The sequence below is a fragment of the Mastigoproctus giganteus genome, chromosome 8, assembly GCF_048544385.1.
Source record: "Mastigoproctus giganteus isolate SK-2022 chromosome 8, ASM4854438v1, whole genome shotgun sequence".
NCBI lineage: Eukaryota > Metazoa > Arthropoda > Arachnida > Uropygi > Thelyphonidae > Mastigoproctus > Mastigoproctus giganteus.
Window position 1 is genome coordinate 218,968,249 of NC_143582.1, and position 25,582 is coordinate 218,993,830.

Genomic DNA, 25,582 nt, shown 5'->3' on the forward strand with positions numbered 1-25,582 from the left:
GGGCAATAATCTGGGACAGATAATGTTATTTTGTGCAATCCAGGAGTAGTTAGAGGACAAAGACAGTGCGTTCCTATGGAAGAGGTCCAGAAGAGGCAAGCAAATGATGTAACAAGTGTGCTGCCCTTAGAAGCAATTATGCTGAATAAACTTGATTCATTTCAATTGCTGTATCTTTCTGTGGTGGACCAGAACTTTTTTAAATAACAATCATGGATAATTAAAGAACATGTGTACATTATTCCTCTCAGATGGCATACAGTTTGTAAGTAATTTAAAACTACCTGGACTGCTGCTAATTCTGCAGTGTAAATCCTTCATTCTTGTGGCATTAGCATTAGTAGTAACAAATGATGCAAAGAAGCAAGCTTACAAAACATCAGCCAAAAAAAAAAAAAAAAAGCTTTCCATATCACCTGTTCAATAATTTCCTAAACTGCCCACTTCCATCACATCAGATGGATGTTCATTCCAATTATCAACTACCCTCTGGCTGAAAGTAATCCTAAGAGGTGCCTACTTATATTCTCTCTATCTTGTGAACCCCTCTGACCATGTGGTTGTCCTGGAGTATAAACAGAATTTTTTTTTTACTTTCCAGATGGTGCAATTGATAGGACTGAAGTCTTTCTTGGTAAGAGTATCTTTTTGTTCTCCTCACTACTCTTGTTGCTCTTCTCAGCATTGATTCCAACAGATCCACATCCTTCTTATAATGAGACTTCCAGACCTGCATGCAATACTCATGATGTGACCTTACCATTGCCTTTATAAATTGAAATACCTCCTTATCCCTGGTGGCAAAATTCCTGTATATCATTAACAAAACTCATGAGCTGTCCAGCAGTTAGTGGCGCCTCCGTAGCCAGGTGGGCAGGAGCAGCAGTGCGTAGCACACGCTTCTTGATTAGACCGGGGTTCGAGCCCGTGACCACCAAATACGGAGGATGCAGAAAGGTCAGGGAATGACCACCACATATCCCGGAGCAATATGGCCTTAGTTGCTAATGCTCCTAAAAACCAACCAAACAACAAAACAAACAGCAGTTAGCATGACAGCATAATCTCCAAGAAGACTGCATTTCAATCAAATTTCAGTGTGTCTATATATATATATATATATATATATATATATCGGCATATGGTTAGGAAAATTCTGCATGGCATGCTGCTGGAAATTAGCCTCCCCAATAAAAGTTTGTGGTAGTACTCATGCAGCCTACATGAAATAGCCAATATTCGTGTTACTTTTGGAGAGCCAGATGAGACTAATAATAGTTATGAAATAGCAATGTATTTTTAAAAATACATTTCATTTGGTTCCTTAATTTAAAATGGATAGTAAAAGATTTAATTGCTTTTAATAATATTTTACAATAGGACAAAAAAAAAGTGCCATAATAATGAAAAACAAATGAATTCACCTTTTAATGTCAGAAACCCGATCAGCCATTCTGCTACCAATCTAAAAAAAAAAAAACAAGCAGTGATGTGCATTACTCACAACAACATAAGTTTCTAAAGTAAAATTTATTGATTTTCTTCTACACACTGAAACCAATAAACATATATAAGATGTTAAAAAGTCTAAAACCATATGCTGGTTAATTTTGTTAAATTCACTACTTTTAAATGAACTACATCTTATAAAGACCTTGTGTATGTCTATGAACAGATCGAGTGGGAACCAGTAATTCTTATTTGATGAAATAGCATACAATGCTTCTTAGTTCAAAGAGTGTTTTTCTTTGGCATACTTTTTTTTTAAAATGTACTTTTTTCATAAAATTATGTTATCACACTATACAATTAAGATTACTCTCATTTTAAATTTTTATAAGTTAAAATTGATTAAAAATAATTTGAAATAGAAATCAAAAATAATTAAAAAATAATATTAATAAAATTTAATTTTTATACCACATAAGACCTAAAATTTTAAAAATTTCACCTGTCAAGCCAGTCATTCTTGATAAATATCTTGAGAATGATTTTGTATTAACATATGAAAATTTGACAAAATTTCACTTCTAAATGGCTAAGCCAAATACACATTAGGTATGTCCACCAGTGAAGGAAGAAACATGAACATTCTTTAATCTAAATGGAAAATCTTTTATAACTATACACGTAAGGTGGATTTATTAGAGTCAATACTTGTAAAAGGTAACTTACCCATGAACAGGAGTACCCTTGTATAAAGTATGATAGAGCTCTTTCAATAAAAAATAAAAAAAAAGAAAAGCTGATTCTGTTATAAAATGCAAGATATGTTCCAAAAAAGGCATGTAGTAGAAATGCAAACTGTAGAATAAATATTTTCAGGTAACAGTCAAAGATACATTCCAGAAAAGTTAATTGTTATTACTTACTTCATTTTTAAAGTTATTTTTATCAATACAGTACATATACAGAACATATAAAGTACATATTATCAGTATTAGTATTATTATCATTAGTAGTTGTTGTGGTAACTGATGCAAGAAACTAAGCTTGTGAGCAGTGCTGTGCGGAGGCATTTTAATACCTGAGGCAAGAATGAAAAATTGTGCCCTACTGTTAATGAAGTCAATGTTGGCAGTTATTTAATCTTTCTTTTGGCACCCCTTTCAGCTTTTAACCTGAAGCAAGAGCCTCATTTGCCTCATCCTCGGAACGGCTCTGCTAATAAGGTATCAGCAAAAAAAACTCCCATATCACTTGTCCATCCTCTCGAATAATTTGCTAGTTTTTCCTTGAATTTATTTGAACTACCCACTTCCACAACAGAAATTCTTCCAACACTCAACCACCCACTGACTGAAAGCAAACGTCTGCACATCTATGCTGCAACCATCCTTCCTCAATGTGAATTTTTGTCTCCTCATGAACAGACTTCCATCTTTTGTTGTGTAGACTGAGCAAGAGGGAGAATACCATTAGCACTGAGCTTGCTCAATCCATTCAAAGCCTTAAACACCTCAATCACATCACTCTACAAGTGCCTAGTCTGCAAACACTGCAATTTGCAGAACTGAAGCCTTTCTTGGTGAGACCACCCTTTTATTCCCTTGACCAATCTTGTTGCCCTTCTCTCCATCTGCCCCATGCATTTACTCTATGATTTTAAATAACATATGAAAACTCATGAAAGATTATACAAAAATAATAAAAATGTATTGAAATAAAATATACATAAGCAATATTCTTGACTAATTTTTCAACTGGGGGAGGGGATAGGAGTCTTCTTGTATATTTTAAAGAAAAAATGTAAGTTCAATTGACTGGCTTGCTGCTTTAAAAAAAAAAAAAAAAAAAAAAGAAAAAAAAAGCAAGCAAGCCAATATTTATTTCATTGTTTACATTAGCATTAGTAGAGGCATATGATGAAAGAAAGCAAGCTTATACAGCATCAGCCAAAAAAAAAAAACCCTCCCATTTCACCCATCCATTCACTCCAAATGTTTGTCCAGTTGTGCTTAAACTGTCTTAAACTTAAACTGTCAACTTCTACAATAACAGATGGAAGTTTGTTCCAGCAATTAACTGCCCACTGGCTAACTTACTACATTACAGGTAGTAAGAAAAGAAGTTTGAAAAACTTCTTTTATTACTACCTATAATGTAAACAAAAGTGAGACCACTAGCCAGTGGGTGGTCAGCTGTTGCAACAAACTTCCATCTAGTGTTGGGAGGTGGATAGTTTGAATAAATTCAAGGAAGAACTAGACAAATTATTGGAGGTGGCCAGTCAGGTGATATAGGAAGGGTTTATTTTATTTTATTTTATTTATTTTTTTTTTTTCTGATGCCCTATAAGTTTGTTTGATTTGTTGCATAATTTGCCACTAATAACAGCAAAATATGATGAAATCTTTATGTATCGCTACAGAAAATAAATGTTAATGTGCATGACAGCACTAACTGAGGGCCATATAAAATAAGTAGGAAGATGATGAAGGTAATCTGAACCTGAGGGGGCACAGGTTCAAATTGAGGAAAGACAGTTGTAGAATAGATGTGCAGAAATGTGCCTTTATTTAGCCAGTGGGTAGTTGATTGGTGGAACAGACTTGCATCTTTTGTTGTGAAAGTTGATAGCCTAAATAAATTTAAGGCTGAGCTGGACAGCATTTGGAACGAATGGAGGGGTGAAGTGGGAGGTTTTTTTTTTTTTTTTTTTGGCTGATGCTGCATAAGCCTGCTTTCTTGCATCGTATGCCTCTACTAATCCTAAATTGTCATCCAAAAATTTTGCCAGCACTAAAATGTAATTCTCACCTCATCCTTCAAATAGTCATAGACAGCAACATCGGGGTCAACTGCAGCTATGTCTCTCTGCAATCGTTTAGTTCGTCTATCAAAAACATTTAAAATATTTTCAGTAACCCTCGCCGAAAATGCTTTCGAATGACAGACATTGCGTACTTGGAATAGGTAAATGCATACTGGTAGTTGTTTTCGGTATAATGCACAGTTGGAATTAACCACATGAGATGTCAGTAATGACTTACGCATTAGCAAATAAAACGTTTGAAATTTCACATTCATGACTTTTTTTTTTTTTTTTTTTTTTTACTGTGTTGTAAATTAATTAGGTTAGCCTGCTGGCTTAACTAAATAGAGTATTTTGGAGGGCATTTTTTTCACAGAAAATGCGTATTGAATTTTATTAAACCTTCACAAAAACAATAATTTCGTTACAGTACAACTTGCACGGAACCACACACGGATCTAAATTGTAAACGTAATGAAAACATCACTGCCAAATCCAATATTCTTTTAAATTACACGAACAACTACGCTATCAAAGTAACCTCACTACCAAATTTCAAATGAATTTATCAACTTTCAAGACATATTAAAAATACAAGCCACACACAGTACTACTCGATGCACACCACACAGTAGTTTCTTACTTCTCTGTGGTGCACACAGCGACACATGCTTGTAGCAAGCAGACCAACAGTGAATAGGAAAACATAACTAAAATCTGTAAAGTACTAAGAAATTTTTAAAGGTTGAAACATTATTTGTTAAGATAACCAATGGGGTCTGAATATCAATTTCACAAAAATAGAATTCCTAAATTCCTGGGAAACAGCAACGTATCAACTCTGTGGTACTACACTGACAGTGGTAGAGAATGAAAGGGACTTGGGGGTGGTTGTGCAGGCAGATATGAAGTTCTCTGAGCAGTGCAGACTGGCTGCAAGAGTAGCTCATGGAGTATTGTCAATGATATACAGGAATTTTTCCAGCAGGGATAAGGAGGTGATTATTCCATTGTATAAGGCAATGGTCAGGCCACACCTAGAGTACTGTATACAGGTCTGGAGGCCTTATTTCAAGAAGGATGTAGAGCTGCTGGAACGAGTACAGAGAAGGGCAACAAGATTGGTGAATGGAACAAAGAGGTGCTCTTACGAAGAAAGGCTTAAGTTTTGCAAATTACAGTGTCTGGAGACTAGGCACCAGCGAGGTGATCTGATAGAGGTGTATAAAGCCTTGAATGGTTTAAGCATGCTCAATGCTGATGGGATTCTTCCTCTAGCTCAGAAAAATCACCTGAGAGGGCATAAATTCAAATTGAGGAAAGACAGATGTAGGATAGACGTGCGGAAATTTGCCTTTAGTCAGCGGGTGGTTGGTTGGTGGAACAGACTTCCATCCCTTGTGGTGGAGGTTGATAGCCTAAATAAGTTTAAGGCTCAGCTGGACAGGTATTTTGAACGAACAGAGAGGTGAAGTGGAAGTGGGTTTTTTTTTTTTTTTTTTTTTTTGGCTGATGCGGCATAAGCTTGCTTTCTTGCATCAAATGCCTCTACTAATGCTAATGCTAATGCTAAAAGTGGGATTTACTCAAGGACGTAACTGCCATCAGAGGTAAAGGGAAGGGTTTTTGTTTTCGTAAAGGCGACTATGATGGTCTGAGACAGTATTTAAATTCTATACAGTGGGACCAATTGATGATGTTACCAACAGCAAATTCAAAATGGGAAGCATTAAAGGAACTAATCTTGGAGGCTACCAGGCTTTACATACCTACTAAGAAATATTGTTCAGGGTTTAGGCCTAAATGGTTGTCAGATGAACTAATGAGACATGTGGCAGAGAAGAAAAATGCATGGGATACATACAAATTAATGGGTGACATGGAAGCCTATGATAGATATAAGTTGGTCTGTGACCAAGTCACAAAGGAGATTAGGCAGGCAAAGTCAGACTACGAAAAATCCTTGGCAAAGGATGCAAAGAAAAACAGAAAAGAGTTCTTTACCTATTTAAACTCAAGAAGGAAAGGGATGAATCAGATTGGTCCACTGGATATTGATGGTTCAACAGTTGAGGATCCTGCTCAGGTGGCTAACAATCTAAACGAGTATTTTGCATCTACATTCACGCATGAGGTGTTATTCAGGAAGGAGAATGATGTAGGTAAAGTAAACATTGGCAGTGAGCTGGATGATTTTGTAATAACTGAGAGGAAAGTGCAGGAGAGATTGTTGAGGATAAACATAAAAAAGGCACCTGGGGTGGATCGGATCTATCCAGTTATATTAAAGGAGGCAGCAAAGGAAGTATGCAAACCCCTAGCCATAATTATGAGAGCTTCTTTGGACTCAGGGGAGGTGCCCATAGACTGGAGATGTGCAAATGTAACCCCAATTCACAAAGGAGGATCAAAGGCTGACACAAGTAATTATAGACCTGTTAGTTTAACTTCTGTTCCAGGTAAATTAATGGTGGCACTGGTTAAAGAAGCACTGCAGGATCATCTAGACAAGAATTCAGTTATAGCTCAGACACAGCATGGTTTTGTTAAGGGGAAGTCTTGCCTGACCAACTTGATTGGATACTATGATGCAGTCACAAAAGAACTGGATGCAGGGAATAACTTTGATATTATATATTTGGATCTTAGAAAGGCTTTTGATACTGTTGCACATGGAAGACTGCTGCACAAATTGGAGCAGTGTGGCATTGGAGGCAAATTGCTGCTATGGATAAGGGGATGGTTGAGTGGAAGAAGATAGAGAGTGGTAATCAATGGACACTGCTCAACGTGGACTAATGTTATTAGTGGAGTTCCTCAGGGTTCAGTGTTGGGTCCGTTGTTGTTTTCAGTGTTTATGAATGATATTGATGATGGGATATCAAGTTTAATGTCCAAGTTTGCAGATGATACAAAGGTTGGCAGGGTTGTTAAGGACACCACTGATGCTATGCTGCTGCAACAGGATCTGGAAAGTTTGAACAGATGGGCTGAGAGGTGGCAAATGAAGTTTAACATTGACAAATGTAAAGTACTACATATGGGAAACAGTAACCCCAGAGCAACGTATCAACTCTGCTGTACTACACTGACAGTGGTGGAGAATGAAAAGGACCTGGGGGTAATTGTGCAGGCAGATATGAAGTTCTCTGAACAGTGCAGACGAGCTGCAAGAGTAGCTCATGGTGTCTTGTCAATGATATACAGGAATTTTTCTAGCAGGGATAAGGAGGTGATTATTCCCTTGTATAAGGCAATGGTTAGGCCACTGTATACAGGTCTGGAGGCCTCATTTCAAGAAGGATGTAGAGCTGCTGGAACGGGTACAGAGAAGGGCAATAAGATTAGTGAATGGAACAAAGGGTTGCTCTTAAGAACAAAGGCTTAAGTTTTGCAAATTACAGAGTCTGGAGACTAGGCACCGGCGAGGTGATCTGATAGAGGTGTATAAGGCTTTGAATGGTTTGAGCATGCTCAATTCCAATGGGATTCTTCATCTTGCTCAGAATAATCACCTGAGAGGGCATAAATTCAAATTGAGGAAGGACGGATGTCGGATAGATGTGCGGAAATTTGCCTTTAGCCAGCGGGTAGTTGGTTGGTGGAACAGACTTCCATCCCTTGTTGTGGAAGTTCATAGCCTAAATAAATTTAAGGCTCAGCTGGACAGGTATTTCGAACAAACAGAGGGGTGAAATGGAAGCGTTTTTTTTTTTTTTTGGCTGATGCTGCATAAGCTTGCTTTCTTGCATCATATGCCTCTACTAATGCTAACTCAGCCACGGAGTGAAAAAAGCCCATTAAAGTTACTCGCGCCATCGACGCGATTCGAACTCGGGTTTTTTTCAGCCGGTGTGCGGAAAGGATGGTGGCCATACCACTGTGCCACCCGCGCAGACAAAGAATAGATAAAGATCAGGGAGGAATAATATAAGAGCAACAATAATAATAATTATAATAATAATGTACTGTACAAATGTAGAATAACTTTTAATTTTCCCGCTATCTATTTTCACTACTAGCTGGCGTTGCAACAGAATTTAAATAATAATTAAGAGATTTAAATGATTAATTAAGATGTTGAAAGAACTTCGTGACTTTTTTTAACTCTGAGATTTAAATTTTTAAAAAACTATAACTTCGATGTCGGTGTCGTTACACTCGTCAGTAGAATACGTAGTGAATTAAGTCACGTAATGATTTTGACTTAATTTTGTTTATTGACAATCACTTTTTCATTTGAATGTTCGGTGACGTACTCGGACTCAACTTGGAATTTGCATTTTTAACTTGTTCTGATGTTTTAATATTTGACAGGAACTTATAAATCTTTAGAAATGTATATAATACTAAAAATTGCGACTTCGGTTACAATATTGTGCAGTGATGACCTCAGTGAATGGCGATGACATCAATATATTTAGCTAATCTAGGTTAGACGTTGTACCTTTGAGGGGCACTTTCAAAAGTGTGAGAAGTACAGATCTGAGTTACCAGCAATGTCATACTTGGATGCATTTTTCGCTTCCTTATTAAAGAACTTTGGTATACCATGTGCTTGTTTATTAACTATATTAATAGTATGTTTAGAAAGGTGTCATCAATTAAGACAACGATGGTTTGCTTGGTTATTAAATCGTTTTTCGAATCGTGAAATATGTGACGAAAGAAGTATCAAAAGTTCACTATTTGCTGACTTGAGAAATATATCCTCTTCTGATAAGATTTTAAGAAGTAAAGGTACTATTCGCATTTTGGAGATTGGAGTAGGAACAGGATCAAACTTTAACTATTATCCAAGAAACTGTAGTCTCATAGTGGTGGATCCAAACCCCTATACTCGGAATTACTTTTTTAAAAATATTAGAAAATTTCCGAATATTTGTCTTGAAGGTTTCGTTGAGGATTTTGCGGAAAACCTAATAATGTTTGAGGAGGGCAGTGTTGATGTTGTTGTATCCACAGCAGTGTTATGCAGTGTTAAGGACGTTGAAGGTGTTTTAAAGGAGATCAAGCGTGTTTTGGTACCAGTAAGTATGGAACTGATATCATTGATAATGCTTTGGAGTGGGTTGTTAGGATTATCTGTATGATGTGTGATTGAGAGAGAGCATTTCAGATGCAGATCCTGTTGTAATTTAGACCAGCTGTAAGTGATATGGAGCTGTTTGATTTTATTTGCAAACAAGTTCTCATAAAAGAACAATACATGTGTTTGGTAAATGCCTTTTAAGAAGTATGATTTAACTAATACAAGTGCGGGCCAAAATAGACAAGTATGCATCTGTGCGAAGTTCTCAGGGATTTTATAAGAGGATCTAAAGATTTATTTTTTACAGTAATAAAAGTCATTACCTATTACAATAGCTACTCACACAGTCACTCTAATAATTAGAGGTTTCTACCAGTTACATTTATTAGTATGTGAAGATTATTTGGTATAAAAGTAATCAGTATTGGAATGATACCTTGACTTGCAATTTGCCAATTAGTATTGGTAAAATGATACCAGGAGCAGATGTACCTAGCAAGAACCAAAAATAAAATAAAGAAACTGGTGTCCCTTCCCTCACTTCATCTAGCTATTTCTTTCAAGTATTTGTCTGCTCCCTCCCTAACTTCCAGAAGAGCAGGCCTGACATAGCAGAGCGGTCAGGAGCACGAGTGCAGTAGCACACACTCTTTGAGTGGACCAGGGTTCAAGCCCGTGACTGTTAAATATGATTAACAGTTTGTGTTGATTGATTTATTGTAAACTCCACTGAATGACCTAGTAGTCATGCTGGAGTATAAACAGTAACTTTTTTTTTTTTTTTTTTTTCTAGATGGAAGTTTATTCTAACATTTGATCGCTCTTTGACTAAAGGAAAATCTTTGGACATTTGATCTACAATTATCCTTTCTCAACTTGAATTTATGCCCCTTGTGCATGTTAAGCAACTAAAAATTAAAAATTTCCATGGCATTTCATTTACTCAAGCAATGCAGAGTTGCAGAGGATCCACAGAGGTCTAGTGGAATATGTTGATAAAGTAATCTTTGATTTCTTGAATCCACTGATCTGATGCTAGATTCAGACTTTTTCAGAAGAATTTTTCAGATGTGAGCCCCTGGTATATGGTATAATATAATATATATGGAATGTCGACAAAGGTTGTAATTAGCATTTGGCCCTTATCCATTATAAATTTACCACCTGTTCAAAATCTCTATGCAAAGAATTTGTTTGGTTGGGAGGGGAGATGAATGAAGGAATCCTAAGTTTTGTTTTTGCATAAAATACTTTTTTTTTTTTTTTTTTTTTTTTTTTTTTCAGATCATTTTGTAATAAAAAATTAATTTGTTAAATATTATTTTAAGGAAAAATATTACTGCAATAAACTATTAACATGTTTATTAGATTTTATTTATTTGTTTATTTAGATTTTAATTTACTGTTTAGTAAATTGTCAGTGCCATAGTTTAAAATAATGTGGTATGATACAAGTTACATTCAATAAGGTATTTGATAATATTCAATAATAGTAATGTTTGCCTCAGAGTGGAGTGGAAATTGTTTTTTTTTTTTTTTTTCTCTGTTATTCTATAACCTGTAAAAATCACCAAACCCATATTAATTTTTCTTATCAAATAGGTATACAAAATTACAAGCAAATTATTAAAAATGAAGATAAAAATATGTAGTGAATGTCATATGGCCAGATTGTTATTGTTAGTTTGTTATTTGGTTTTTAGGAGCATTAGCAACTAAGGCCATATTGCTCCGGGATATGCAGTGGTCATTCCCTGACCTTTCCGCATCCTCCATATTTGGTGGTGACGGGCTCGAACCCCGGTCTAATCAAGAAGCGTGTACTACGCACTGCTGCTCCTTCTCACCTGGCTACGGAGATGCCCATATGGCCAGAAGCCTGAAATTATGTTATGAGCCAATTTGAAATTATGGCCATGTAGTTGTAATTTCAACATAAATATAATTATATAATACCAAAAACCCATGTTCGCTAATATTTTTAAAACACATATTCACTTGCTAGTGTCACAAATTGTAATATAAACTGCTGTCTGAGAGAGCATACCCCACTTAATTTGTGTTTCCCTGTTGAGACATTCTATATCATTAGCCCCCCTCTCTCTCCCTCTCCTTTCTTTCCCCCAAAATCACATGTGAACCGCATGTTTTGTGCCAATTCCAAACCTTTCCAAATGAATAAGTGTTGAAGCCATTAAGACTAATTATCATGAAAGAAATTCCAATACAATAAAAGTCCTCCATGACAGTATAGTGGTTTTGCCATTTGTCACTCATTTGGAGAGGTCTGGGTTTCAGGCCTGACAGAGTAAGGGAATTTCTAAAGGCCTCTTCAATCAGAACTTTAGTCTGCCAATCTCAGATGGGAGGACTAGGATACCCCCATGAGTTATTCTGAGTTTTTCATCCTGCATAACATGCAGATTAACTATAAAGATACACTTGTACTGACATAATACGCAACCACAATATGGTCTGTTACTGAAGTGCCTAAAACAATAACATTATACTGGTTGGCACAATAAGAATATCCTCCAGAATAACAGTCCATCAGTCAGCACTCATAATTAACGAAGATCAACCTTTATTTAGTGCCAGCTTGCAGTCCACACCATAGTATTAATGCCACCATGCTTACCTTTTTTCTGCAGTTGTGTGCAGAAAAAAGGTAAGCATGGTGGTTTGACAATTGCCAAAAGCTGAATTGGATTACTGCCTTCATTTCTTCATGCTGGTCCTGCAATCGTGAATAACCACCAATGCTATAGCTTTGAGGTTTCATTAAGATCAAATTCAAGCCCGTAAAAGCCATTTATGGAGGCAAGTAGAATGGCAAGCAACTACGTGAAAGGTTGGTACTTCAAGGGTTGACAGGATGGCAGTATGCTTTTCAATGTTTTCAAAATCATGACAAGAAACAATGTATATACAAGATTTTATGCAAAAAGTAGTGTTACATTTCAAACAACATTCATTTTTTCTTATCGAACCCTGAGGGGCTCTACTGATAACATTAGTTCAGGAAGAGCATTGTCCATTGATTACCACTCTTTCTCCTCCCCCCAACCATCCCTTTATCCATAGCAGCAACTTGCCCTTAATGTCACACTGGTCCAATTTGTACAGCAGTCTTTTATGTGCAATAGCATTAAAAGCTTTCCTGAAAACCAATCAAATTGGCCAAACAAGATTTCCCCTGAACAAACCCATACCATGTTTGAAATATAATTGCATCCTTGTCTAGATGATCCTGCATTACTTCTTTTACCAGTGACTCCATTATTTTCCATTACATAAAGCACTGATTAGGCTGTACCTCAATTCAGTATTGCATACAAGAATGAAGCCTGTAAATCTGTGGCACCTGTAAGGCAACAGGTATTAATCTTTCTGCAGAGCTTTGATTTTTGGTCAAAAATACAGAGCTGACAAAAATACAGTTGTTCATGTTGCCCCTTCCATATCTCCATGAGCATCTGGATTTCAGTCTGGGTGATTAGCGACTTTAAATTCTAAAAATATGATAAACTTATAAAGTTCATCATATTTTTCCAATTTTGGAAAAATGTTGAGGGTATCAAAATTGGAAATGAATGGGATGAGAAAGATAGGAAAACAAGCCTAAATAACTTCAAGGGGGTTTTTCAGGGTAATAAATTGTATAAGAATACTTATAGTCTTAACTGTGCCTACAATAATATCAGGAGTGTTGTCAATAAAATAGCTGAAAATTGAACTCCTGGTTATGACAACTAATGATGACATAATAGGGCTAACAGAAACATGGTGCTACCCTGCCACCCAGAAACTGGGGATGATGAGTTCCACTATGATACTTATAATGTATATAGGGAAGATAGAAGGGATGGTGTTGTTTCTTCTTACCAAAAGCAGCTAGCCTAAGCCTTTTGCTGAGTCTGAAGTTACTCTTGGCCAGCATAGAATCTGTGTGGTGTGAGTTAGTTGGAAGCAAAGGTATAATGAGAGTGGGCGTAATCTACAGAGCAGAAGGAAGAGAGTCTTTACATGCAGATGAAATAGGCAAGCAGTTATTTAGACTCTGGCACAACAAATTAGGTCAGAAGAATTTACAATTAATTATTTGACAATATTGTTATCATTAACTATATTAATTGTGGGGTAGGTATTGAACCAGGCCAACTCAATGAGTATGTTATTTACTGTCATATTGACCACATGGCTACATCACTAGGGCAAATATAATTTTTAAAAATGGGTAAAAGCTGAGATAAACAAATCCCAAAATATATTCTCTGTAAACATTTGATAAAATGATATGTAATCTTTTATTTAATTATGAAGCTGACCTTTATTTTAAAACCGTGTCATACTGATTATAAAACTCAATATAAGAAAGTATCGTTCTTGTGTGTTTAGCAGTATATTCAGCAGATCTCCTATAACAATTCCAAGGCAGTACTTAGGCAACAGCTTATCATTAACAGCAAAGAATTAAAATTACAGTACGTTATTAAAAAGCAGTAAATTTAATTGTCAATGATAGTTTCAGAAATAGTTAAGTATTGCCATCCTCAGAGTGACTGGAAGGACTACAACCTGCCTTAATATTATCTTAATCAGAGTGACATTGCAATTCCACCCAAGAAAAATGTAAAACAGAACACCAAGAATTCAATATAAACAGGTCCCCACTTTTAGCGTTGTATATAAACTAAAAAAATAAAATGACAAAAACAGCATAGCAAAAAAGCTTATGTATTGTTTAAACATGACATGGGTGTCTTAGAAATACAGGTGCAACATCCAAAGTCTCATTTTACACAGATTTTACTTTTACCCTTCAACAGAGCAATTTCATATATCTCTTAAAATCATACTTTGTTTATATTAAATTCTTGTTGCTTTGTCATATTTCATGAGTGGAGCTGTTATGTCACTGTGATGGAAATACATAACAATTTCAAAACCATCAGTGATAATTAAATTTATTGCTTTTTTAGTGACAGTATAAATACTGTTCTAATTTCTTGTTAATTGCTGAGAAACAGGGATAGTCTTTTATTTATTTATGTAATTTAGTTGTCCTTTTTATTTAAAAAAATATATAATTAACATTACAATGAAGTGAAGATTAAATTCAATTTAACTTTCATTGTCACCATTTATGACACTAATAAAATAAATGCACAATTATTTGTACTATATAGCAGTTTAATCATGTAGTTAGTTAAATATTGTTTGTTTTTCTCTCCTCTCCTAATAGGGTGGCAAATTCTTCTATGCTGAACACATGTGTCATGAACCTGATGATTGGAGAAATATTATGCAGAAAGTTATGAATCCAGTATGGAAAATTCTGTTTGACGGATGCCATTTAACAAGAGATTTGTATTCTGATATTGGTGAAGCAGGCTTTTCCGACGTCAGTCAGAAGAAAACTTATAGACCTTGGGGCAAAATCCTTGGTATCTTTTTACATCCATCTCTAGTTGGTATTGCCACTAAATAAAATTAGTATATAAACAGGACACTTTCTCAAGTGAATTGCAAGTTCATCAAAAACTTTTTTAGAATTCATATGTTGAGTGAAGGCAGTGAAACGAACATTCCATGGGTTTGTTTATTGATAAAATAAAGTAACAGACTTTATGCCATATGATGTGTATCTGCATGTATACATTTTTATAATGAAAAAAGTATTAGTTTGAGTGTTAAATAAGAAATATTATTCCCTCCATAAAACACATTCAATATACCAAACAAATTTACTTATAAGGCAACATTTTTAACCTATCTTGGGACCTCTCTTCATATATCAGAAGTAGTAAATAAGAAATGACCAACCACAATTTTGAAACAAACTGTTTGCTCACCTTGAACAGGTTCCCAAAGTGAGTTAAGTGTCATTTTAGGAAATTTATTTGGTATATTAACTCCATATGAAGTTTATCAAGATCTCTGACAAAGGGATATTATTCCTACACCCATCGTAGTCACTGTTTATTACTTTATTTTATTATTGTAGAACAACAGTTTTAAGTCTGAATGTGTTTTTCAGAAGGGAAATATTGAAATATAACTTAAGTATTTCCTCAATATACCTCAAATTAATATATTACCTCTAACTTAGATTAATTTATACAAAATTCAAAGTGCAATAATAAAACTACTTATAATAATTACATTTTTGTAATGATTTAATATTTTCCAGTTATACTCGGGTATTTTAAACTGTGATATGCTTCCTGTATCTGTTTTACTGTACAGAAGTGAAATAACTAATTGTTAAATATCGATATTGCTGTTAAATCGTTTATTTCTTTCCAGATTTTTGATGGGAGAAATATGCACGAATTACAGATGACCAAAAAAGATTTTGTGCGCCATTTGTGTATTATAAATATTATCTTGAAGTTGTTTTTATAAATGTTGCACACATATTTTGAATTATAATAAAATATACATATAATTTTAATGAAATAAAGTTTTTTTATTAAAGTTGGATTGAATTTTTTTTATTTAAATTCACTATTGAAATAACTATATATTCAAATCGCAGCTGCATTATTCACTTTGATTATTTATTTTATTTATAATTGATTTGTACTAGCACCAAGCCTGAGTTTTGAAAACATGGGTTAAACTACTTATTTGAAAACCTCTTCTGTATGCATTTTAATGGATAGGTTCCATTATTTTGGACAACAATTCCATTTGCTTAGCATAGGAGTGTCCAGGTCACTTGTGACCCATTCCTTCATATTCTGTGGTCCACGTGGGCAGTCCTAAATAGTATGTGACCCCAGAGTTTAAAACTATCATGTCACAAATTATAGCTTTCGTGTTGACTTTTGAATATATCTGCTTTGAGTAATGTTTGTATTTCTCTCTTCTTTGATTGTTTTATGTAATAATAGTTGGATTTTCATATTTAATTATTAAATATAAAAATATTAAACTGTAAATATAAGCGATAACAAAAATCAAATTTTTAAAATAATTTTATCCTTGTTGCCTCAGTTTTTACCGAAGCAGTGAAAATTAATACTCAATCTGATTATCAGCAGTGGCTCTTTGTGCATTGAGGATATCCAGGTAAAGAAATCAATAGGTGGCAGTGATCATAATATATTGATGTGGGAGCCATTTAAAGATATAACTACTGTAGAGGGAGGGAATTTTGCTTTTATAAAGGCAACTACAGTGGTAGAAATTTAAATTTCCTGCAGTGGGACCAAATCACTGATGGTGTTATCAAATGCAAATTCTAAATTTGAAGCATTTGAGGAAGTAATCATAGAAGCCACTAGCTTTTTATAATAACTAAGACATAGTTCAAGGTTTAGACCTTGATGTATATTTGTATATTAAATGAACTGATGAGGCTAGTTACAGTAAAGAAAAATGCACGGGATGATTATAAATTAGCAAGGCCCACATCTACAGTAAATAAAAACTAGTCAAACCACTAAGAGAGATTTGGCATGCTAAAGCAGATTATGGGAAACTTTGTTAAGAATGCAAAGAATTCTTTGCTCATGAAAAAAGGAAAGGGATGGGCCACTAGATATGAATGGCATAACTATTGATTATCCTGTTCAGGTTGCTAACAAAAACAAATACTGTCTACATAAGAATTGCCACTTCAAGAAATAATATAAGATCATCTAGACAGGAATACAGTTATGTGGCAATCAGAGCATAGATGATACACTGATTTGGTAACAAAGGGACTGGATGCAAAATATAATTTTGACGTTATATTTTTCCTACTAGTTTTGGAAAACATTTTGATACTTTTGCATTTAAAAGCTGCTCTAAAAATTAGAGCAGTGTGACATCCGTAGCCGAGTGGGCAGGAGCGGTAGTGCAGTAGCACACGCTCCTTGAGTAGACCGGGGTTCAAGCCCCTGAATGCTCAATACAGTCGATCTGCCAACCCGCACTGGACCAGCGTGGCAGATTATGGTCCTTTTCCTTCAGCATGAATTGTTGAGGAGGCTTCCATCCTGCAGTGGGTTGATAATGGCTGCACTTTACTTTTTTTTACTGCTATGTAGAAAGGGCTAACTAAGTAGGAGAAGATAGTGGTTATCTATATGTACTGCACTTGGACTAATGGCAATGTCAAATTTTTGACATTGACAAATGCAAAATACTGCATACACTGATGAGCCAAACATTATGACCGCCTACTTAATCTGTTGTTGGTCCTCCATGTGCAGCCAAAACAGATCATACCCAGCAAGGCATGGACGCTACATGATTTTTAAATGTCTTGTGGTATCTGGTACCAACACGTAACCAGCAGATTCTTTAATTCCTGTAAGGTCAGTGGTTGAGATTCTGCATTTCGGAGTTGCTGTTCCAACACAAACCACAGATGCTCGATGGGATTGATGCTTGGGGAATTTTGAGGCCAGGGAAATACCTGGAAGTCTTCCTCATGTTCTGCGAACCAGTCGAACAATCCAGGCAGTGTGGCATGCCGCATTATCCTGCTGAAAGACAGCACCGCCATAGGGGAAGACCATTGCTATGAAAGGGTGTACCTGGTCAGCAATGATGTTTAGGTAGGTGGTAGACGTCCGAGTGCCCAGCACATGGATGACTGGATGCAGGGTATCGCAGCAGAACATCGGCCAAGCATGACACTGCCACCACCAGCTTATTTTCATCACACAGTGCATCTAGGCGCCATCACTTCCCCAGGTAAACAACACACACGTACCCAGTAACGTGGTTCAACAGGAAATATAATTCATCGGACCAGACTACTTTCTTCCAATCACTCAAGGTCCAGTTTCGAAGTTCGCATGCCCATTGTAGGCACTGTTGCCAGTGAACCATGGTTAGCATTGGCACTCGGAGCGACCTGCAGCTATGCAGCCCCATTTTCAGCAGGGTTTGATACTGTGCATTGTGGCACATTACTCCCGTCACCAGCATTCCAATTGCCAATGAGTTGTGCTACAGTTGCCTTTCCATTGCCACGTACCAACCGGGAGAGCCTTCACTCACCTTGAGCATCGATGAGCCGTGGCTATCGAACACCTTGCCGGCGGTTCTCGGGTTCCCCTCCTCGGACTACTTTTGGTAGGTACTAAGCATGGCTAACTGTGAGCATCCCACCAGCCGTGCCGTTTCGGATATGCTCTGACCCAGTCATCTGGCCATTACAATTTGGCCTTTGTCACTTAAGTCCACTGCCTTTCCCATCTGAAGAACCAGAGTAACACTGATTAACGGAGCTCAGTATGAGGTGTTTTTTATACCATGTCCTTACCCATGCACGTGCTGTAGTTCACCTGCAATTGCTTCAATTTGCATAATGACTCACTGGTCATAATGTTTTGGCTCATCGGTGTATATGGTAAGTAAATCCTTAGATCAACTGTTAATAATATCTTTTGTGCCGCTCAGAAATGAGCCAAATTTTGGACTCATTCCAAAGCCAGTTTTGGGCTAAATCCTCTAGTTCAGGAATGAGCCCAATTTTTTCACATCCTAAATTGCCCAAATATAAAAGTAAATTTTGGAGTTTCTTACTGGAGCTGGAGAATGTGCCCCATGCCTTTAAATGGACCTTTGCTTAAATACCATATATTGACAATGAAAACTGGTAAAGTTAATATTGTGATGAACAAAACAAAATTTCATAAACATGAAGTACGAGGGGTGATCATTTTGTTCACGGACCGGTGCAAGATCTCTTAATTTTGTCATCTGAATCTTTTTTTGTGAATTTCACCTCAAAATAGTCTCCCTTTGAACTTTACACGCTTTCGCCACAATCATACCCATGGTGGCAAAAGTATGTAAAAGCTTCTTGCAAGCCATTTCTTTTAAAAAGCTTCTTGTAAGCCATTTTTCAAAAGACTGCAAAGTGCTTCTGATGTAGCACTGCGAGCATCATTGTCAGATGCAAAATGCTTGCCTTTCAGAGCTTTCTTCAGATGTGAAAACAGGAAGAAATCACAAGGGGCTCAGTCTGATAAATAAGGGGGATGTGGCAGAACTCAGCACCTATGGCAGTGATCACTGCCTGCACAAAAAGCCATATGGGGGGGGTGGCATTGTCTTAATGGAGAAACACTTCACACCAAAATATGGCTGTCCTACCAAGACATTCATTAGCATTTGCTTCATTCTTCACTTTAACTGTTTCCAATGCATTCATCCCTGTTTTACACAATACGAATCACATATTGCTGTTCAATCTGTATGTCTGACATGCAGTAGTGGATTAAAGACAGTTGGGGCCCATAGGTAAATTTTATTTGGGGCCCTCCAAAAAAAAAGAATAAAAAATAAAGTTAGGTTGCAAATAAATGAAATTTTGTACTTTTGAATTTTTTGCTTAAATTAATCAAGATTTTTATGATGTTTACTGAAAACAATCTATTTTAGAACACTATAGGAAAATGTCTTGGCTTAGGGCCCCCAAAGCCTGGGGCCCCTAGGCACGTGCCTCATTGCCTTAATGGGTAATCCACCACTGCTGACACGATACTTGCTTCAAAACGATCGTCAGTGACACGCAGCTAAAAAAACTTCACGGAACACTAGTTTGACAAGTACTGGCATGTGCACACAGAGTCTGTGCAGTAGCGATCATGGAGAGAGCCTCTAGCGGCAGTTATGGAAAGATCGCGCGATAAAAAAATCTCGCATCAGTTTTCGAATTAATCGATCATCCCTCGTACATGCGCTATTATATATACAATTTTTTAAAAATTTTCTTGAATGTATTCATGACTCTCAGAGTCACGAATGTTCTTGCTGAACCTATCCAAAAATCTGGAGGTAAGATTAGTCAGTTTATAATATGAACGAGTTAGAAAGTCATGTGATTGTCTATTGATGTTCAGAAACAAGATTAGTACCCATTATTAATGAACGACCTTTAGTAGCATACCAAACTGAGAATAATGAGTGACAACAAATAAACCCATCGTAAGACACACTTGGAAGATATGTAGTGGCAAAATAGCAATGCAATTCTGACTCTGTGAGTGTGGGTCCGTTCAGAAATCTGGCAATGAGCAGAATTTGCAGTTTTGCCTTTACACAGAAAGGCAGTCTTTCTTGCCCATATGTTCTTGTTCTGCCCCTGAAGGATGTTCTCTTAAGGGGAAAATGTTTAACAACCTCATTTCAGCTTCTTTTACTGTATTGGACAGATTCTATCAGCCACAAGTGCTTTGGTCACTTTTCATTGCTGTTCCCGTGAAAAGTGAACTAGGAAGAAAACCGTGCTACCTCACCTGAGGAGAGCACAGTTTTTCACCTGGAAACCCCTATTTTTCATTCAGCAAACAGGCAAATCGACCATAGAACACACAATTATGGACAAAATACACACGGCGCAATACGGCATAAATCGCTGATGCGAATTACAGCAACAATACAGACACTACAACAACAATAGAGATAACTAAACTCTTGATACTATTTATTGACTTTAATCTTGATAGTCTGCGCGGTACCAGAGTGGTATCGAAACCGTCCTCCCTAAACTGGGAGAAAAAGGCCTGGGTTCCAATCCCATCGATGACGAGAAGAACATTTATGGGCTTTTTTTACTCCGTGGCTGAGTTAGTCGGTCTCAGGCGTAGATAGCAAGGTTTCCCCATTTGAAAAACTGAGGGTTTTCGTCCAGCAAAACAACGAATCGACCAGAGAATATACAATTTACAGACACAATACACATGGGTATTTGAAATTAAAATTTCTAGGTAACCCTAATAAAATAATTTAATCCTGATAAAGATTAACATGATAGTTAAGTTCTTGTTGTTGTAGGAGTTACAGGAGCATTAGCAACTAAGGCCATATTGCTCCGAATATATTGTCTTAAATTGCTTGTATTCTGTTTTCTGGATGAAAAAACTTTCTGGGAGAAAGATGTTACCCTCGCCTGAGATCGACTAACTCAGCCACGTTGTGAAAAAAACCATTATTTCCTCGCGCCGTTGACGGAATTCGAACTCTGGTCTTATCCACTCGACGTGGGCAGGACGACGGTTCTATCAAATGCAAGACCTCGTGGGTGATGATTGTTAAGACATTGTTAATATCGACCTTGAGAATATTGTTAATATTGACCATGACAAGAATGATCTTTGATAAGACTAATCTTGACAAGATTGTTATTTTTCAAAACATAGGTATATGCTCCCAGTTTTCCTTCTCACGTGGAATTTTAAATAAATAGAATGAAAAGATGAGATTTCTTTTTAAATAAGTTTTATTTCATTTTTGATTGTACATTGGATAACTTGAACTCCCAAAGGCCGTAACTAGTTGAGTGTACAAAGGAGGGAGGTTGAAAAGTTTTTAGCCCAATATAAATCACAAAAATTTTTGTGAAAGACAATATTGTCCATCTGCGCTGTTGTTCTTCTTGTGTGTTCTGTGAACACACAAGAAGAACAACAATTTGAATTTATATCAAATTTCCTCAGTTTGAATTTATATCCCCTCAGGCGATTAATCTGGGAAAGAGGCAGAATCCCATCAGCATTGAGCTTGCTCAATGCTGATGGAATTTGCACAGGTGTTTGGATTGGTTTGGAAGGGAGAGCATTATAGAAGCCAATTCAGAATAATGCCATGGAAGTATCTATAGAAAAGAAAGGCAGCAAAAACAGAACGTCTATGAGAGAGAGACTTTGTAAGATACCTAACTACCCTCTCTTGAGTGGAGTCTAGAAGCATGAGAGAGGCTGTTTAAAAGAAAAGTAACGCGGAGAATGAAATAAGTAACCCCAGTTTCTTAGATGCAGAGGAAGCAATATTTGTGATATGATCATGTCAAAATAAATTAGAAATCAGGTAATCCTAATAGAGATATGTGGTCTTGTATAGAAATCTGATTGTCATCGAAGATAAATATAGAAGCAGAAGAAATCTTTTTTTGTGAGATTAAGGCAGGACTGGGTTTTAGAAGGATTGAAATTAACTATGCGTGAGTTGTTTGCTCCACTATAAAATTACCCAGAGATCTACGTTTAAGGATTTGGTAATGATTATTCGAGAAGTTGCAGCTGTTTGTGCAATTTTAGGTTTCTCCAAATGGAAGGTGGACTGCAATATGCTGTCATCAACAAAACTATGGATAAGATTTCCATTCAATGGAAGAAGGTCATTAATATACAAAAAAAAATTGTGGAAGAAAAGTTGAATGTTCGGGAACACCAGGATTGGTCTTTACCATTCCCCCCCCCCCACCCTGTGAGTGGCCAGAGAGTAAAGTGGGTACCCAATTAAAAAAAAGAAAGAAAGAAAGAAACAGTTAGCAAACCATAAGATGGAAACTTATTTAGAAGATATTTATGGCAAACATGATTAAAAAACTTTTGAAAAGTCAAATGCAACTTCTTGCGTTTCAGGAATGTCGCCAAAGGTATGCATCAAACTTTAAAGGAATCTTGTCCTTTATACACCATGGTCAAAAATTATGTTGCAGAATTTAAGGGTGGAAGAGACAATGTTGAAGTGAACCCCACAGTGGGAGTCTTGTTACCATGTCGACACCTGCAAATGTGGATGCCCTTCATGACCTGATCATGCAAGACTGTAGAATAACATTGAATTACACTGAGATAACATTCACGATCTCCGATGAGCAAGGTCACGATATTGTAGTGAATATTTTTGTAATGAAGGAGGTTTCTTCAAGATGAGTCCCTAAAGTACTGAATGTAGATCAGAAATAGGAAAGAGTGAAGTGTTGTCATCAGATTATGCAGCATTTTAAAGCTAATGAAACTTGGTTTTAGGGAGTATATCGTTTTGGACGAAACATGGGTGCATCACTTCGATCCCGAAAAAAAAAAAAAAACAATCGAAACAGTGGAAACATCCCTTTTCTGTTCCCTTCTAGCATGTTTCGAATGCAGAAGTTAGCTAGGAAAGTCATGGCATTCGTCTTCTGGGATGCAAAAGGAGTGATCATGATTGATTTCCTTGTGCTACTACCAATGCCAAGTATTATTTTAACCTACTGAGACGTTTCCTCGGGGAATTGAAGATCAAGAAACGCGTGAAATTGTCCAAAAGAGTAATTTTCATCAAGCCAATGCACTGCCGCACACAGCGTTTGTGACTCAAGCAACACTACGTGACTGTAGATTCGAGCTATTACAATATCTGCCCTACTCATCGGATATGGCTCCATCGGACTATTTTCTATATCCAAATCTCAAAAAAAAACCTGAAATGAAAGAAATTCGATAGTGACAATGCTGTGATAGATACAGCCAACGATTGTCTTGAGTAAAAATTTGCTGAATTTCATTTCAACGGGTTACGAAAGCTGGTGGATCGTGACAGAAAGTGTGTTGCGTCAAGGGGGGGGGGAATGTTGAAAAATAAATGGGTTTCATAACTTTTCAGCATTCCTATTAAGAGGCTAGAAGCTTTTCAATCTCCTCTCGTATCATTTTAACATTATTGAGTGCAACGCCCTCTTTAAGCATTTCTAGATTTTGATAGGCCTTTTGGGCTAACGCGTGGCAAGAGGCGAGCACGGTATGAGTGGTTTTTATTGTTATCTTTGAAAAATTTGAATGTTTAAAATTTGTATTGTACTAAAATTGAATTAATTTTCGATGTATTGAAGTGTATTTGAAGGTACACGATGTACTTATATATGCACTTATACATTCAATAAGTTATCTTCTTGATGCTTATGGTACTCTTGTGACAATAAGTGACCACGTTTCAACAATGGCAAACTTTATAGTATTGTTAGTGCGTTCAGAAATAATTGTGATCCTATTGATGTGAATAATCGCCAGTTTTACAAACGTATAGCGACATTACAGTTAATTATTTGTGTATATATATATATATATATATATATATTATTTATATTGTTAATGTAGTGTGACGAGCACGTGGCATCACGTATTCTCTTAGCAGTGCAATTTATTATTATTATTATTATTAGCCATATGGTGCAAGGAAGCCTGAGGCTTATGCTGCACCAGGCAAAAAAATTTTTTTAAAAAATTTTTTTGCCTGGTGCAGAAGGGAATCACCAAGAAAGAGAAGAATTATATCCAATTGTAGAAAATTTTTAAATGAACATAAGAATTTTACTCTTTCTTGGATAATTACCTAGTTAAAGTGCAGCCATTATCAACCCACTGCAGGATGGAAGCCTCCTCAACAATTCATGCTGAGGGAAATGGATCATAATCTGCCACGCTGGTCCAGTGCTGGTTGGCAGATCAACCGTATTCAGCAGTCACAGGCTTGAACCCCGGTCTTAGTTAAGCGCCCTAAATTATTTCTCTTTATCGAGAAAGAAATTTTTCCAAGAAAGTGCCCATCTGTGGTTCGATTAGTAATTATTCTGTGTAAACATATAACAGGTGTCCCTTAAGTACTCAACTTAACCGAGAAGGAATTTTTCTACATTCATGAAATTTTACTTCCATTAATTCAATTTTCATAGGATCCTAAAGGTGATTGACTGCACTTATGCATGTAATGAATAGTAATTTGGTACATGCATTGGTAATTTCACGTACATACTTCATAAGACTATTAATTAACAAACATTGTTTCATAAGATTTTCCATTTTGAAACCTGCCGCAGAAGGGCCTTAATCTGCAAGTCATTCATTTCTGATATGGCGGAGACCTTGTCCCATCATATGCTGCTGCCAAGAAGTGGTCAGCTGAATTTAAGTGTGTTAGGGTATCATATGATGACAGTAGTAGTAATGGAGGCATGTGCAAAACAGCAAGTGTATGTTTTGTAGCATCAGTCAAAAAAAAAAAAAAAACAACATTTCACACATCCATTCCCTCTAAAAGTTTGTCCAGGTCCTCCTTTAATTTATTTAAGCTATCAACTTCCACGACAGATGGAAGTTTGTTCCAGCATTAACCACCCACTAGCTAAAGGAAAATTTCCGCACATCAATTCTACAACTGTCTTTCCTCAGTTTGAAACTGTGCCCCCTGAGGTTCATAATCTGAGCAAGTGGAAGAATTCCATCAGAATTCAGTGTGCTCAACTCATTCAAGGCCTTATACACCTCAATCAGATCACTGCACAGGTGCCTAGTCTCCAGCCACTGCAATTTGCAGAACTTAAGCCTTTCTTGGTTAGGGTAATGAAGGGGGTCCCTCTTACCAAGCCTTTCTTGGTAAGCGGACTCCATCATTTCCCTCACCAATCTTGTTGCCCTTCTCTGTACACGCTCAAGCAACTCTACATCCTTCCTAAAATGAGGCCTCCAACCCTGTATGCTCACGGCTTGCTGAACACGTGGCCTGACCATTGCCTTATACAA

At 36.5% G+C, this 25,582-nt stretch overlaps 3 protein-coding genes across 4 annotated transcripts in view; 2 read left to right on the forward strand and 1 right to left on the reverse strand.

Moving 5' to 3' along the window:
• Positions 1 to 4,525, reverse strand: part of LOC150082301 (arginine-hydroxylase NDUFAF5, mitochondrial) — a 37,487-nt gene extending 32,962 nt beyond the window's left edge. For both annotated transcript variants that reach the window (XM_090380125.1, XM_090380124.1), the window contains exons 1-2: positions 4,261 to 4,525; positions 1,425 to 1,465 (exon numbers count right to left, since the gene is read on the reverse strand). In XM_090380125.1, coding sequence (XP_090236251.1) covers positions 1,425 to 1,465; positions 4,261 to 4,497 — 278 coding nt within the window. In that variant the 5' untranslated portion in view covers positions 4,498 to 4,525. The remainder of the gene's footprint in view (positions 1 to 1,424; positions 1,466 to 4,260) is intronic.
• Positions 4,526 to 9,059: 4,534 nt separating this feature from the next.
• On the forward strand, positions 9,060 to 14,787 carry LOC150082302 (thiol S-methyltransferase TMT1A-like). Its single transcript, XM_090380127.1, has 2 exons — positions 9,060 to 9,285; positions 14,533 to 14,787. Exons 1-2 carry the CDS (start codon positions 9,181 to 9,183, stop codon positions 14,776 to 14,778), a joined length of 351 nt encoding a protein of 116 aa, XP_090236253.1. The 5' UTR covers positions 9,060 to 9,180; the 3' UTR covers positions 14,779 to 14,787.
• An 8,904-nt stretch (positions 14,788 to 23,691) lies between these two features.
• LOC150082303 (small ribosomal subunit protein eS7-like) overlaps positions 23,692 to 25,582 on the forward strand; it is a 42,535-nt gene continuing 40,644 nt past the window's right edge. The window contains exon 1 of the mRNA XM_090380126.1: positions 23,692 to 23,804. The gene's annotated coding sequence lies outside the window, so the exon portion shown is untranslated. The remainder of the gene's footprint in view (positions 23,805 to 25,582) is intronic.